The 17,313-nt window shown below is 37.0% G+C and overlaps 1 protein-coding gene across 1 annotated transcript in view; it reads left to right on the plus strand.

Moving 5' to 3' along the window:
• Positions 1 to 17,313, plus strand: part of LOC128514052 (mannosyl-oligosaccharide 1,2-alpha-mannosidase IA) — a 242,873-nt gene that overhangs the window by 156,002 nt on the left and 69,558 nt on the right. The window contains exon 3 of the mRNA XM_053487698.1: positions 55 to 170. Coding sequence (XP_053343673.1) covers positions 55 to 170 — 116 coding nt within the window. The remainder of the gene's footprint in view (positions 1 to 54; positions 171 to 17,313) is intronic.

The raw sequence follows: 17,313 nt of genomic DNA on the forward strand, positions 1-17,313 counted from the left end.
TCATCCTGCAAGGTAAATTAATACAATTGTGTGTGTGTGTGTGTGTGTTGGCAGGGGGTCTACGGGGGGCCACCATTGTGGATTCTCTGGATACACTGTACATCATGGGTTTAACAGAGGATTATAAAGAGGCTAAAGAGTGGATACGCACCAGCCTGGACCTGGACTTGGTAAGAACACACCAATACACGCTTCATATGCAATTTATGTGCTGTATAATGATTTGTGATATGCATTTATTTTTACCACACTCCCAATAAAGCAACCAACTCACCACCGAGCACAGAAACACACACAGTATTACAGGATCGTGCTCAGAGACTTTTCCCCTCTAAACGAAGTGAACACTGTCGTTCTGTATGGGCTCAGGTTAAGCGAGCGCTTATTAGCGTCCGCTCTTAATAGGTATCCAAATAAACAGATAAAGAAATAAAAGCCATTGTTGAGCTAAACCGAGCTGAGGCTCCGGAAGGCTTATCAGCACGTCGCTCTTCGGCCCTAATCCGCCCCAGCGCTGTCTGAGTGTTTCCTCAGAGCGCGGCCAGCAATCCGACCGCTGCTCGGATCGACCGTTTCCTTTAGCAAGTGTTTGATCAACGGGATTCGTTCCAAATCAAACACTCACCAAAAGGCTGTCTGGTGCAGCTACTAACAGCCTTGCTTTTGTCTCTGGGCTTTTTAGGAACAAGTAAAAGAGAGAGCGAGGCTTGAAAAGGACATAGCGAGGGCGCACACTAATCCTGTAATAATGGCTGACTTCAGAAGACAGGAGGCATCAGGTGGAATGAGTGAGAGAGAGAGGAGCAGGGAAAATAGAGAGATAGTTAGATGGAAGGAGAACTGAGCCAGTCTTTCTTTGGCTATCTGTCCTCATCTTCGCCTCGTAACACGAGAGACTGATAGCGTAAAGTGGCAGTTAATGATGCCTTAATGGGCTGGATGCACGACAACTGGACTGGACTGTCCGTGAGTCGAATTAGCTTGTGACCTTAAAATCAAGATTATCAGTAAGAAATAAATTATGGAATAGAATACAAAAATATAGAAAAACAAAACAAAACAAAAAAATGTAGCTGTACAAATTATAGACAATATGGCTATACAGGAGATTTCTAAACTAAACTAGCGTGTGGCTAGGCTCATGTCGACAGTTTAGCTAGCAAAATTTGAAACCTAAACAAAATCATAGAGTGCCTCAAGTGTTTAATTGGGAAGTGTGTGTGTGTTTGTGTCCTATGATGGGTTGGAACCTTGCCTTGTGTCTGAAGTTCTGTGGCATTGACTCCAAGACTTCCGCAAACCTACACAGGATTAGCGGTACAGAAAATGGATGAATGGTCGGATAAATGGGGATCTAGATCGCGCTGGACTACGTAGAAGGAAACACACACACACACAAAATGCATTCCGAAAAGGCAATTTAAACTTGCTGGCTCACGTCTTGCTAATCCACCCTTACTGCAGGAAGTATTACATGTGAAACCCTGTAATAACTTATAATCCTCAGCCAGAAGTGGATCGGTTGCCATTTCCCTTGTTCCTCATGTTTTCTCAAAGAGTTTTTTTTCTTCCTTTCTTTTTATCATTTTGCTTGTTTATTGAAGATCTAAATCTAAATTTAAATTTTTGTAAAGCTGCTTTTTGTGTAAAGTGCTACACAAATAAAGAAAAGGTATTAATTCAGTTGATCCGGAGTATGAGGTGCTATTCGTACAGTATTCTATTCTAAGCTTGCCAGAATGATTCACGGAGTATTAAGGTTTGTTAAAACGGTAACAGTGTATCTTGAGGTATTTCAAAATCAAAATTATTTTTACTCTTAATTACTCTTAAAGTAGCCTGTTTATAACAGTTTTAAAAATTCTGGAAAAATCACAAAATGTAGAAATCTAGAATTCAGACTTGGTAAAGTCATGGGAAAAAAATACAGTTTACAGTAGTCCCCGACTTATGAACATTCGAGTTATGTATTTTTACAGATACGAACGGACTGCGGTTCTACTTCCAGTTCAATCAAAGAAGTAGCTCATGTTTATTGTAAAAAAAATAATAAAAATAAATACACAGCAGTGGACCAGATACCAATATGTACAATTATATGCAATATGTATACAGTGTGTAAGTCTGTAAAATGTGTCTAAAATGTCCAGCATATTGTATTTGTGTGTGCGTGTGGGGGTGTGGGAGAAATGATTCTTCATCACTAGTTTTAAAGAATCAGTCCGGAAGCACGATGATAGAAAAAAAGTTGTCCTGTAAAGCTGTACCGATGGTGAATAATCCTAATTTTGCAAAATCCTCAACAAAACAGAGTATACAGTCCAATACAGTGGAAAACAGCGCTGTGTCCTGGATTCCTTCTGCGATTTTAAGGCGCAGAGACAACACTGTTACATTATTTTCCTTTTTGGCCACATGATGGCAGTGTGGGAAAAGGGACAGATTTACTCAAGTGGGTCGGAATGCTTCAAGTTGTATATTTGTGTCAAAGACGTATAAGACTCACTTTGTTGGACTTAGGAACAAATCAGACTTACAAACATTGTCCTGAAATGTAAGTCGTTCGTAAGTCGAGAAATACCTATATATAGGAAATTTTTATAATGACGAGCCCCTGAGCATGCATGCTCACAGGTGAAAGAGTGATTTGGTGTATTTCCATCCAGTAGTTTAGTGCAATCCGTTCCGTTGTATATATGGGTGCATCAGTTATGTTGTACATTTGAGTGTCTTGGCATCTCTATGCACTCAATTAGTGAGCAAAATTGTTAAAATGCATGCGAAAAGAAAAACCAGTGCATGGCCCTGCTCAGACTGCCTTTAAACAGATGCTTTTATAGGAAGCACGTTATACGAAAGCCACATGAAGGTTTTACAGGCGTGACTTTCCCACACTAACCGCTATCAGCCCTGACAGTGGAGAATTAGCACCCACGAGTTCAGACACAAGTATAGCAAGGTAGCTTTGTTCGAATACAAAGCTATGTGAAGTAACAAAACCAACACGCAACAATTCAAGGAATCTCAGTATAATGACCTGGTGATTCGTTAAAAACGGAGGAGGCGAGTGGATGAAACTACAACCAATCACAAACCAAACCAAAATTCTCAGTCTTACTTCCTCTATCAACCTCTCCCCCACTCTCGCTTACTCTTTCTCCAACACACACACTGAGCAAAGTAATTAGATTAATGTGGCAGAGCTGTGATGGAGGTCCTGCAGCATCAGCACCCGCCATCTTTCTCTCTCTCTCTCTCTCTCTAGTATTGATTTGAAAAGCTGCAGATTTTGAATAGGTGGCGCCGGGAAATGAGAAAAGGGAGGAAGAGAAGAAGGAAGAGGAGGAGGAGGAGGTCAGGAGGGAAGCGAGGAGAGAGCTGAAGACAGGAGACATAAAGCACAGCTCTCATGACTGCCTGTCATACACACAAAATGAGCTTTGGGCAAAAGCGATGCCAATCATCCATCTCTTCCTCACAGTGTCTCTTCCAGTTGAATTCAATTTAGTGCCAGGTTTGCTTTATCCGATTAGTTTTAAAGTATTGACAAACCAATTATAAGGGACCGGACTCAGTCCATATTCACATACAGTATAGTATATAATGTACTCTATATATTGTGCATCCATATATTTTTTAGGAATGTTATACCATATACATTTTAGCTTTTTTAAAGAAAAGAACGAATATATCTGCCAATTATTTATTTATAGTTAGATTTTTCTTACCAAGCAGTTTTTTATTTCATCTTGAACTCTTGAAGTCTTTTGGTACAGTTTTCATCTAAGTTGCACAAAAGCTTCATAGCTCGAGGATGATCCTTAGATTGTAGAGCGAGCGTCACATCAAATAGTTTCTCTAACAGTTCAGGATCTTAACAGAGCCGTTAACAGAGCCAAAAACGAGTCAATTGGCCGACAATGAGGCTATGCCTTATATCACCAGGCAGCAGAAGTGGGCAAAGTGCACAAATCATGTACTTGAGTAAAAGCAGATATACCCTGGGTAAAATATGTCTTAAGTAAAAGTAGAAGTTCTTCATATACTGCATAAACTTCTGATTTAAAATATCAAAACCACTGAGCTTGTATTAGCTCTCAGCATCATTTAAGTTGTAGTAAAACTATCCCTATCTTTTTCTCTCTCCGCTTCCTTTCCTTTCTCATGCTGTTCTCATTACTGTCCGTAACCATTTCTACTTCTGGTTTTAAACACCTGCTACATGATTAAGCGTTTCACGGAGGGAAGGCAAATTAGTTACGATTGCGCAATATACCATGCAGTTATGCATAATAATCAGCAGGTGGCACTGTTACCACTTCAAATAGTGCATGCCACTTAACACTGTGCACAAAGATAGATATGAGAAAGTACAGGTATTTGTTGTGAGAAATAGTGGAGTTGGTGGCACGGTGGTGTAGTGGTTAGCACTGTCGCATTGCACCTCTGGGGTCCGGGTTCGATTCCCATCCAGGCTCAATTCCCTTCTCTGTGTGCATGGAGTTTGCATGTTCTCCAGAATTAAGGTTAATTGGCATTTTCCAATTGCCCGTGGTGTGTTTGTGTGTTTCCTGCGATGGATTGGCACCCTGTCCAGGGTGTACCCTGCCTTGTGCCCTAAATCTCCTGGGATAGGCTTCAGACTCCCCGCGATCCTGAATACAGGATAAAGCAGTATAGACGACGATGAGTGAGTGTAGTTTAGTGGAGATTGTGTAAAATAATATTCACTAGTTAAGTATAGATACATGAAATATATACTTAAGTAAACATGGGGCACTGGTGGCTCAGTAGTAGGGTTCTTGTCCGCCATGTGGAAGGCCCAGGTTTGATTCCCACATAAACATACTTAGTTATATAGTGCATGCCAGTGTGTTTATATAACGCAACACCGTGCACAAAGATAGAAGGCAGAAAGTACAGGTATTTGTTGTTAGATGTAGTGGGGTAAAAGTAAAAAGTAAAAAAAAATGTAGTTAACAGCAAACTGCTTGACTAAAGTTAACTGCAAACATCTTGCCATCTGTAAATTGTATACAAGACAGGTTTTTTTCTACATACATTTGTAAATAGTATATGCTCAGACTTGCACAAATATGTTTCTTTGAGTGACATTTGTTGGATGTTCATAGAACTCCACTCTGCTCTATTATACAGTACATCCATTGATTTTGTTAAAGTTCAGCTGTCATCCAGTTGATTGGAACAGTCCTTATTTTTGGACCAAAATGCCCCTATGTAAAGAAAGAATATACCTTCCAATTTGAACACACTTAAAAGTGAACTTCAAAACCCCGGAGGTATCCCCTCATCAATAGGTGGACTCCAATTAAATACCTGTAGATTGGTGTTTGGCTACAGATTTATTGCTACATTGCTAAAATTACAGTTCCATTTAAAGCAAGCCAGTTTTAGCGTTCCTGCTCAATATGTAAGGTCACAAAGTAGAGTGGAGAGCTCGATTCTATCATGGTTCATTATGCAGGTTATTCGAGGATGAAATGAAAAGACTAGACATTGAGATCCCGAACTTCCCAGGCTCAACAGTAGGGGTAAACAGTAAGGCAACACAAAAAAAGGATACTGTACATTAGTGAGATGGTCGAAACTGGAAAAACATGGTGTAGAATATTGGCACGAATTTGCAAAAGAAAACAGAAAACTTTGATTATATACTGTAAACCTTTATATTTCATATACTGTATACAGTATATATATATTGCTCACTTCAGGAAAAGAAAAACTTGTATTTGTATACATATATAACAATCTTATAACAATTATAATCTCAGAATAGTATTAATATTATATTAATATAATATACTTTGGTTATGCTGATGTATCATCATATACAATATACATCATCAAATGTACTGTATATTGTATATGAAAATTTATATCGTATTTGATGATCATGTTTAACAGTAAATTTTCTTGATGCATGTATTTTTTTTTGGCTGACTCTCTCTATCTGTCTATATACTGTATATATATATATATATATATATATATATATATATATATTTTTTTTTTTAATAATAATAATAATTACTATTATTATTTGTAGTAAATATGTAATTAAATATTGTTAAATAATCATTGTAGGCGGTAAGGCGGCATAGTAGCTTTATGGTTAGTACTGTGTCCTCACACCTCCAGAGTCCATGGATTACTGTACAGGATAAGCGGTATAGAAAATGAATGAATTAATTATTAATTGTTCTTATGGGATATATGACGGGTTTAGTTCTTCTGAGAGTATGACAATCCTAAAGAGACTGATAAAATAATGATTTGGCGACTTTTGACAAATGCAAGTTACTCTACTACTGTATATGTTATTCGTCTTAATGAATTCTGGAGTTTGCCTTGTGGTATTCTGTATTTATAGGATATAGTTTCAACTTTTATATAAATAGAACATTTAATAAAGGTTTGTGGGGAAAAAAGAAAAGTAAACCATGCACAGACGTTTACGTATCTGCATCATAATTAACAGCGCACCATAACTGTAACACTAACCCTAATCAAGTGCTTGAAAAGCTTATTACAATTTTCTTGAATATTAAAGCTGATTAATATGAATGTGTGCCTCTGAAGCTTAGGTGCATCAGATGTCGCTTGTTGATGTTGAGATCATGGACGAGTATGATAGAACACTGTGATTGATATAAGTCAAGTCCTTGAGCGCAGAACTCCAGCACAGTTGAGTGGTTTTCCTCCTGTAACACACTGTTAACAACTGGTGAGATGAACAATCTCTGCCAGGTGTCGGTCTCAACAGGTTAACAGTAAGCAGTATCTATTTGTGTGATTACTGTAGCAGTATCTGCTGTGTGAAATACTGTGAAAGTATTTATTATGGTGAGTACTGTAACAGTATGTGTAGGTGTGAGTATTGTAACAGTCTTTGTTAGTGTGAGCATTGTAACAGTATTTATTAGTGTGAGTACTGTAACAGTATTTATTAGTGTGAGTACTGTAACAGTATTTATTACTGTGAGTACTGTAACAGTCTTTGTTAGTGTGAGCATTGTAACAGTATTTGTTAGTGTGAGTACTGTAACAGTATTTGTTAGTGTGAGTACTGTAACAGTATTTATTAGTGTGAGTACTGTAACAGTATTTATTACTGTGAGTACTGTAACAGTCTTTGTTAGTGTGAGCATTGTAACAATATTTATTAGTGTGAGTACTGTAACAGTATTTATTACTGTGAGTACTGTAACAGTATTTATTATGGTTAGTACTGTAACGGTATTTATTACTGTGAGTACTGTAACGGTATTTATTATGGTTAGTACTGTAACAGTATTTATTACTGTGAGTACTGTAACAGTATTTGTTAGTGTGAGTACTGTAACAGTATTTATTATGGTGAGTACTGTAACAGTATTTATTACTGTGAGTACTGTAACTGTATTTATTACTGTGAGTACTGTAACAGTATTTATTACTGTGAGTACTGTAACAGTATTTATTATGGTTAGTACTGTAACAGTATTTATTATGGTTAGTACTGTAACAGTATTTATTACTGTGAGTACTGTAACAGTATTTGTTAGTGTGAGTACTGTAACAGTATTTATTACTGTGAGTACTGTAACAGTCTTTGTTAGTGTGAGCATTGTAACAGTATTTATTAGTGTGAGTACTGTAACAGTATTTATTACTGTGAGTACTGTAACAGTATTGATTATGGTTAGTACTGTAACGGTATTTATTACTGTGAGTACTGTAATGGTATTTATTATGGTTAGTACTGTAACAGTATTTATTACTGTGAGTACTGTAACAGTATTTGTTAGTGTGAGTACTGTAACAGTATTTATTATGGTGAGTACTGTAACAGTATTTATTACTGTGAGTACTGTAACTGTATTTATTATGGTGAGTACCGTAACAGTATTTATTACTGTGAGTACCGTAACAGTATTTATTACTGTGAGTACTGTAACAGTCTTTGTTAGTGTGAGCATTGTAACAGTATTTATTAGTGTGAGTACTGTAACAGTATTTATTACTGTGAGTACTGTAACAGTATTTATTATGGTTAGTACTGTAACAGTATTTATTACTGTGAGTACTGTAACAGTATTTGTTAGTGTGAGTACTGTAACAGTATTTATTATGGTGAGTACTGTAACAGTCTTTGTTAGTGTGAGCATTGTAACAGTATTTATTACTGTGAGTACTGTAACAGTATTTATTATGGTTAGTACTGTAACAGTATTTATTACTGTGAGTACTGTAACAGTATTTATTACTGTGAGTACTGTAACAGTATTTATTATGGTGAGTACTGTAACAGTATGCATTTAGTGTGATTACTGTAACAAAATTGATTAGTACAGTATGATTAATGTAACAGTAGGAATTGGTGTAACTGCTGTAACAGTATGGAAAAGTATGATTATTTGACCATTATTAATTAGTGTGAGTACTGTAACAGTACAGATTATTGAGAAAACTGTAACAATATAGATTCCTGTGAGTACTGTAACAGTAGGAATTATTGTTATTGCTGTAACAGTAGGAATTAGTGTAATTGCTGTAACATTATGTATTAGTGTAATTATTTTTACAGTATGTATTAGTCTGAGTACTTTTACAGCAATCGTTAGTATAAATACTGTTACAGTATGGAATAGTGTGATTATTGTAACAGAAGTAAATAAGTATGAGCACTGTAACAGTATGGAATAGTTTAATTACTGTAAGAGTATTGATTAGTGTTATTACTTTTATAGTGTTGATTATTGCGAGTACTGTAACAGCAGAGTGATTACTATGGTTACTCTGACTGTATTAGTGTGATCACTGTACCAGTATGGAATAGTGGGATTACTTTTATAGTAGTTATTACATTGGTTGCTGTAACAGTATGAATTAGTGGGATTACTACAGTATATCAGACTGTAATAGTGTGATTAATTTAACAGTATGTATTAATGTGATTACTACTGTATAACAGTATTGATTACTATGATTTGTGAAGGAGTATTGAAAGGAACAATTGCTGTAATAGTACAGTATGAGTAGAGTAACAGTATGCATTAGTGTGAGTACAGTAATATTATGCATTAGAGTGAGTACTATTACAATATATATTAGTGTAAGTACTGTAACAGTGTGATCAGTAGAGACCTATATAATTGCTATAGGTATGATTAATCATATTATTATCAATACTACAGCAAAGTTGCTGTATAGGATTGAATTGGAGTGGTTGCTTTAACAGTTTGCATCAGTATGACAGTTATAAAAGTGCTACCGCTTTTAATAATGTGTTTTTATTACGGTATTATTGTGTTATTTGTTGGACTATTATGATGTTTTTACTAGTGCAATCCCTTTACAGAACAACAAAGACTGTACTTTCTGTACCAGTATAATTGTTATGAACATGTGATTCTGCTTTTACAGCAGAATTATTATAGTAGTATGAATATTGTAGCATGAATATTGTAGCATGAATATTGCTCATTATGACAGTATAATTGTTTCGGGTAGGGACAGCTGAGCCTAGTAGATCAGTATTCCTATCTGGTGCACACTCCGGGGTGAAGTGAGCGTTCCCAAGTCGCGTATATTGCATCAGAATTTGTTCCTTACACAGCTGTGTGAGAAGTCTCTTTATTCTGATGTTGCGCCATTCAGTATGCAGGCAGCCAAGCCGCTCTGCTGTTCAGGGGCCAAGTACGGCTCGGCCCCTGTCAAGAGTGTGCATTCGGAGGGCGCATTTACGAAAGAGTCTGGCTCTCCCGGTGATGTTTTTCCGCCCCTTTCAAAAAGTAAGCAGAGGAGAGACCGAGTACTGTAGCTCGGCAGAGCGGGATATATTTTTTTCAAATCATATTAGCGTTATTCTGTAATTCAGAGCAGTTGTGAGGATTCATTTTAATGAGTACCGTGCTGTAGCATTCCCTCACAGGTAGACACTCCTGGATGTGTGTGTGTGTGTGTGTGTGTGTGCGTGTGCATGGAGTATTCAAATTGAAGAATTTTAGTTTAGAGCATTAATAAGTATATTTAAAAGGAATGGAGGCGATATCAGATATTTTTTTCCCGTTGTTTTCCGCTGATATTTTGATTTGATTTCACTTTCACAGGCAATATCAGATATATAAAAGTTTCCATCACGCAGGAATAATTTTCCATTACACACTTCCTAGAGCGCCGTTTGAGATTTAGCTACAGAGAAAATGTGATTTTGATGACTGCGTGGTGAAAAAATGTTACAAGCAATATTTACTGTTTAGGACCGAGGCTTTGTTCGGATTTCTCTCTCTCTCTCTCTCTCTCTCTCTCTTTCTCTCTCTCTTTGCATTCCTCAATGACCTTAAGCTGGCTGTGTGACTGCAGTGTAAAATGCCACAGCTAAGAACACACACTGAGTCAGAAGCTCAAAGTCCCAAGTGTCTGTGTGCGTGTATATATGTGTGTGTGTGTATGTGTGTGAATTGGCAGTGTTCGTTGCAGGAGATCACGGTGCTGATTAGTATTTTCGAGCCATGGTGTCAGACTGTGTTTCTCACCCGTGCCTCGCGTCGGCTCTGTTCCTGTGATCGTTTTTGGTTAGCGTCGTACAGTTGATGGAGTAAGAGCACAACATCCCCCCCACTCCCCACCCCCGTGTTCAGCTCCGAAAAAAAAAAAAAAAGACATTTTATTCACGGGAAATGAAAGCTTATTCAGATCACATGCCATGCTGCTTAGCATAAAATGCTAGTAATATTGTCATCCCCTGTTGTGCATGCAGAAGGGAGGGAGGGAGGGAGGACTTCGAGATTCAGTCTCACTTTGTTTATTCCTGCGGTTCTCAACTCTGGTCCTAAAGGACCCCCCTTGTCTTGCACATTTAAGTGTTTAAGTGCTCTGTCACACCCACTTCAATTCAGAAAAGGCTCTTAATTAGCCTCCAGCACCAGTGTTTGTTCCACTAGTGTTTATAAGAACATGTTTACAAGTAAGTACTTTATTACTTAATAATACTTCATCATTACCTGTGATGTAGGGTGGGTGCGGAAGAGGTTCGAGGCTCGTTAAAGGTCTTTCTGAACCCTCGTCGTCTTTCATTGATGTTGAAACACCTTCAACGATTCATTGAAGCATAACCTTGTCATGGTACACTCTTTAGGAATTTCCTTTTGCTGTTTCATTAAATATCCCTGCAATACTCTGTTTTTAATCATTCATTTGTTTCTGTTTTTTTTTTTTGCTAGATTTTTTCTGCCGACCGGTTTAGCATGGTCGAAGAAACATTTTAAGCCAAAAACAACTGTTAGCTGTCCTTTTTTAGCACAGAGTTTCCACAGCAACAAACATAGCTTCCTGTTGGTCAAGTTGCGAACATCATCCTTAATTGGTTAACAATGTCATTAGATAGTGGAAGCCAAAAAAAAAAAAAAAGGATTGTTTTTAAAGTGAAAAACTTATAAAGACAGATTGATAAAGGCATTCTAGAAAACACTGAGCTTATTTTCTCTGGGCAAGCGTTAATGTTAAACACTGAGTAACCATACTGTAATATTATTATTATTATTATTATTATTATTATTATTATTATTATTATTAATACAGCAGGTTCCTATGACTGATTTGTATGTGATATCATGCATATTAATGAGCTCCTCTGCCAAGAGAAGATATTCAAGATATTCTGTAGTGTTGCTACTTGTGTACAGAGGTAGGAATAAATCCTGAACTTGAGTAAAAGTAGAGATTCCCTATGGCAAATGTAACACAAGTAAAAGTAGAAGTCCTTTATTTACTTGTGTCCTTAAAAGTCCATGGCTCCCTCTTTCTCCCTCTCTCGTTCCCGATTGTGAACACGCTGGTTTCCTCGCCGGCTGCATCCAGCTCTGCTTCTGATTTTAAACACCTGTTACGGTATTAAACACGTTTCAGAGGAAAGTCAAACCATGCAATTATGCACAATAGTCATCTGCTTCCACAGTTCCCACTTCAAATACTTCACAGCACTGCCATAAAGTAACACAACACCATGCACATCTGTACTGTAGTTAAGCAAAAGTAGAAATATTTGCTGTACTTTACAATGGAGTAGAAGTAAAATAATCCTCTAATAAAATTATTAATGTCCAGGTATATGAAATATGTACTTAAGTACATTAATTAAGTACATATTCTATATCTGTGCTTGTACAGTGGTGAGAAAAAAGTGTTTGCCCCCTTTTGCATGTTTGGCTCAGGATCAGGCCTGGGTGTGGCTAGAGACATTGAACTCAAGTGTGATAAACCAGAGTTATGTTATTTAACTGCAAGGGGTGTGTGTATGTGTATATATTAGTGCTGTCAATCGATTAAAAAAAAAAAACTAATTAATCGCACAATTTTTTGCAATTAATCGCGATTAATCACAATTAAAAGACTGAAACTTTTTGGATATGTAAATGTAAATAATTAATGTAAACTCAAGGCAATGAAACTATTTAAATTCAAATATGATTGTTTATTGGAATTTTTGTTTAACTTGTAACACAGATTTTCTCATGTAAACAACATACCTGCAATAAACCATCAATATTCTCCAAATTAACTGTTGGCTTGAAAGCCATATTTATTACAGAAATAAAAACACAGGTATGTGCCATTTGTGTCATTTGAATTTCAAAACAATCAATGCAATTTACATTGGCGAGGCCCTGTAGAGATTGTTTCGGTGGGGTGTTTTGCTTTTAAGTGATATGTCAAAGACGAATTACTTCTCTGGTATTTAAATTTGGCTTTGCAAAATGTACAGATTACTTTTGTTTTATCCACAGAACCATCCGGCAGAGTTTTATACTGAAACCTTCCGTCTAAAAGTCCTTCCTTGGTCTTATCCATACTTCTTTGCACGTTGAACACACGTCGGCCACAACAGGAAATAAAAAAAACTGAAACCGCGTTAATTGCGTTAATTTTTTTTAATGCATTAAATATTTCAAATTAATCGCATGCGTTAACGCACTAATTTTGACAGCACTAGTATATATATAATTTTTTTATTACATTTTTGACTGTATTTCTACAAACAATATATGCTTAGCATATGTTTAGCTAGTTAGGAAATGAACATGAGCATACTCTACTGTATGTATATTGGCACCAACACATTGCTAAATATGTTACACACCAAGCTCTCTACTTCTGTTTACAGTCTGTTTGTCTCTCTCTCTCTCTCTCTCTCTCTCTCTCTCCTTTAGAAGCTGGCAGTTGCTATGGTTGCTACAGAAGCACTATCTGTTTCTTTGTTGTTGTTTTTTTTCCCTGTTTCTGTAACTAAGCTCGTTTTTCTTTCATTTGTAGAGTGAAAGCACTGTTTTTTTTTCCATTCCAGCTTTAGACACTTAATGCTTCTGTGAATAACAGAGAAGAAATACCGAGACATCCTTCAGCTCAGTAACTTTGGAGGCGGATAAAAAAAAAAAAAACAGCTGTACGGTTGCGATGGCCAGTGATGAGAAATGTCCATCAGCTCCATCCCACAGAAATGTCCATCATATAACTATAAAATGTTCATTAGATCCATATCTAAAAAATGCCCATCAGGTCTGTGCCACAGAAATGTCCATCACCCTCCCCTCCCCAAAATTAGAAATGTCCACTAGCGCCATACCATAGAAATAAATGTCTTCTAGCTTAATAGTGTATAAATGTCCACCAGCTCCATGCAACAAAAATGTCTTTTAGCACCATCCCACCGAAATGCCCATCATTTTCCTTACAAAAAATAACTGCAGTTTTCATGTGTCAAAACAGCAGTTTTCTACATATGCAGTACATATGCAGGAAACGCAGACACGAAAACACTGAATTTCGTATCTTTTACTGCAGTAATCATGCAATATAATGCAGTAATCCTACAATATAATGCAGTAATGCTGCAATAATCCTGCAATATAATCCAGTAATCCTGCAGTAATCCTGCAATATAAAGCAGTAATCCTGCAGTAATCTTGCAATACAATGCAGTAATGCTGCAATAATCTTGCAATATAATGCAGTAATACTGCAGTAATCCTGCAATATAAAGCAGTAATGCTGCAATAATCTTGCAATATAATGCAGTAATACTGCAGTAATCTTGCAATATAATGCAGTAATCCTGCAATATAATGCAGTAATGCTGCAATAATCTTGCAATATAATGCAGTAATACTGCAGTAATCCTGCAATATAAAGCAGTAATGCTGCAATAATCTTGCAATATAATGCAGTAATACTGCAGTAATCCTGCAATATAATCCAGTAATCCTGCAGTAATCCTGCAATATAAAGCAGTAATCCTGCAGTAATCTTGCAATATAATGCAGTAATGCTGCAATAATCTTGCAATATAATGCAGTAATCATGCAGTAATCTTGCAATATAATGCAGTAATCCTGCAATATAATGCAGTAATGCTGCAATAATCTTGCAATATAATGCAGTAATACTGCAGTAATCCTGCAATATAAAGCAGTAATGCTGCAATAATCTTGCAATATAATGCAGTAATACTGCAGTAATCCTGCAATATAATCCAGTAATCCTGCAGTAATCCTGCAATATAAAGCAGTAATCCTGCAGTAATCTTGCAATATAATGCAGTAATGCTGCAATAATCTTGCAATATAATGCAGTAATACTGCAGTAATCCTGCAATATAATCCAGTAATCCTGCAGTAATCCTGCAATATAAAGCAGTAATCCTACAATATAATGCAGTAATCCTGCAATATAATGCAGTAATGCTGCAATAATCTTGCAATATAATGCAGTAATACTGCAGTAATCCTGCAATATAATCCAGTAATACTGCAGTAATCCTGCAATATAAAGCAGTAATGCTGCAATAATCTTGCAATATAATGCAGTAATACTGCAGTAATCCTGCAATATAATCCAGTAATCCTGCAGTAATCCTGCAATATAAAGCAGTAATGCTGCAATAATCTTGCAATATAATGCAGTAATACTGCAGTAATCCTGCAATATAATCCAGTAATCCTGCAGTAATCCTGCAATATAAAGCAGTAATCCTACAATATAATGCAGTAATCCTGCAATATAATGCAGTAATGCTGCAAGAATCTTGCAATATAATGCAGTCATACTGCAGTAATCCTGCAATATAATGCAGTAATGCTGCAGTAATCTTGCAACATAATGCAGTAATCCTGCAATATAATGTAGGTGGTAGTATGGAGTACCCGGAGTAAAACAGGCGAGCATAGGGAGAACATGCAAACTTACAGACTCGAGAAGGGTATTGAACCCCGACCCTGGGGGTGCAAGGCGACCGTGCTAACTACTAAGCCACCGTGCCACCACTTTGTCTTTTACTCTTTACCTTTTCATACTTCCATAGCATACACTACCAAACGATTTGGATGTTTCTCAGCTTCTTAGTGTGAAGTTATTCATCAGCCCTATGAGGTTTATAAAGGGTCTTTTTTGCAGCCGCATTTACCAAAAAAATGATACATTATAAGTCGTAAAAAAATTATATGACATATTTCCTGTGTGTGGCGGAAGGTACAGTAGAAAGGCAGAGAGGACACACAGTTGATTGCCAATTTATCAGCATGTATTGGAGATGCAAATGTTCTAAAATCCTTTGACTCAGACTGTGTTAATAAGAACATTTAAAGGGGTCATACAGCACTACATGCACTATTTTAAGCTGTTTGGACTAAACTGTGTGTTAGGAGAGTGCGTACACAACCACTCTACGATGATAAAGAGCCGCCCAGTGGTTTTCTTTTCGTTTATTACAGTAACATCCCCCTTCTGAAATCAGGCCAATCGCAAAAGCCTTGCCTTGTGACGCCACACCACAAGAGGGCGTTCCTACACAAGTTGATTGACACTGGTGTTTTAGCAAAGACCCGCCCCGAGTGAGAAGACGCTGTCGGCCATTGTTTTTTCGCCGCTGGAGCAAAATGACGCCTAAGCGAGTGTTGTGTACAGTTGTTGGGTGTAATAGCGAACACAGCAGTCGTCATTCACTACCTAGGGTTAGTGACCTAGGGTACCTACCTAGGGTTAGGTATCTGAGCCACTGAGGACGCAGTGGCTGAATTTAGTTTTTAAAGCTAACGTCCCCGCCGATTTACCTAAATGCGTTCATGTTTGCGCTAATCATTTTTCACCAGACTGCTTTATAAACGCGGGTCAATATAAAGCAGGTTTTACTAGGAAGCTGCTCCTAAAAATGGATCTGTACTAACGCTTCGTGTTCCTGCTTCATCTTCACCAGGCTCGGTGAGTGTGATTTATTTTACTATGACTCTTTGCAGATCGCCTTTTCTAATAATCACGATGAATGCCGAGTGTAAGTTAACTTATACTCTCATAGAACATGGTTATGGCTTCTTCTCTATGTATATCCGTCTCTATATAATCCCTAATCGCCCGTTTTTAATAAACAATGCATTAAGGTGATTGTCTAGTTGCAAACTGTGTACGTAGTCGGAAAACTATATTATGCTTACCTTTGTTACGTTAGATGGTTTATAACGATGTCTGTCGAAGATTAAGAAGTCATGTAAACACATCAGTAAACACATCGCGTCCGTATCTCTCTCTGTAAGTTTCTCCGCTTTTGTTGTTGTTGTTGTTCGCGGCAGCGCAACAGCCCGTTAATTCATGCACATGCAGTGATGAGAAAGACAAACGGGTCGATGCATGTCCATTCTTTTAATTTCTGCGTTGTCAGGCGATATTACAAACTTCCGTGTAGGTTCCGTACTTAAATCAAACCAAAAACGACTGAAGAAAACAGGCTCGGGCTCTATAATCCATAGTTTTCCAGTTTGGACTGCATTACCCACAAAGCACTGCGTTGTGGCAATGCTTTGTGGGTAATGCAGTCCAAAGCATTGCCCGCACTGGACTTCACTCCCGTCGCTAGTGTTTTTTTTACACAATCCTTTTGAATTTTTAATTAACGTATAATACAAACTTTTCATTAGGACCCTAAAGATCATATTAAAATTTAATGAAAAATATAATGTGTAGGACCTTTAAGAGTGGGTAATCTGATTGAACTGACATGACTGACAACTTCTCCTGTCATAGTGTTCTTCAGTCAAAGTTATTTCTGAGGCTTGATACCTATTAGCCAGGTTTATTGCTTTTGGTGGTCAAGGAATGAATTATTCATGCATTCGCCAAAAAGGTTGCACATCTGCTCTGACGTTTTTATACATATATATGTATATTTATAGATATGTATATATACTTGGAATGAATGATTGATGAAGTCGAGCTGAAATGAAATGACATTATTAAAGTAAAAAAATGAGCAGATATTACAGTATC

The sequence above is a fragment of the Clarias gariepinus genome, chromosome 26 (genome assembly GCF_024256425.1).
Source record: "Clarias gariepinus isolate MV-2021 ecotype Netherlands chromosome 26, CGAR_prim_01v2, whole genome shotgun sequence".
Classification (NCBI taxonomy): Eukaryota; Metazoa; Chordata; class Actinopteri; order Siluriformes; family Clariidae; genus Clarias; species Clarias gariepinus.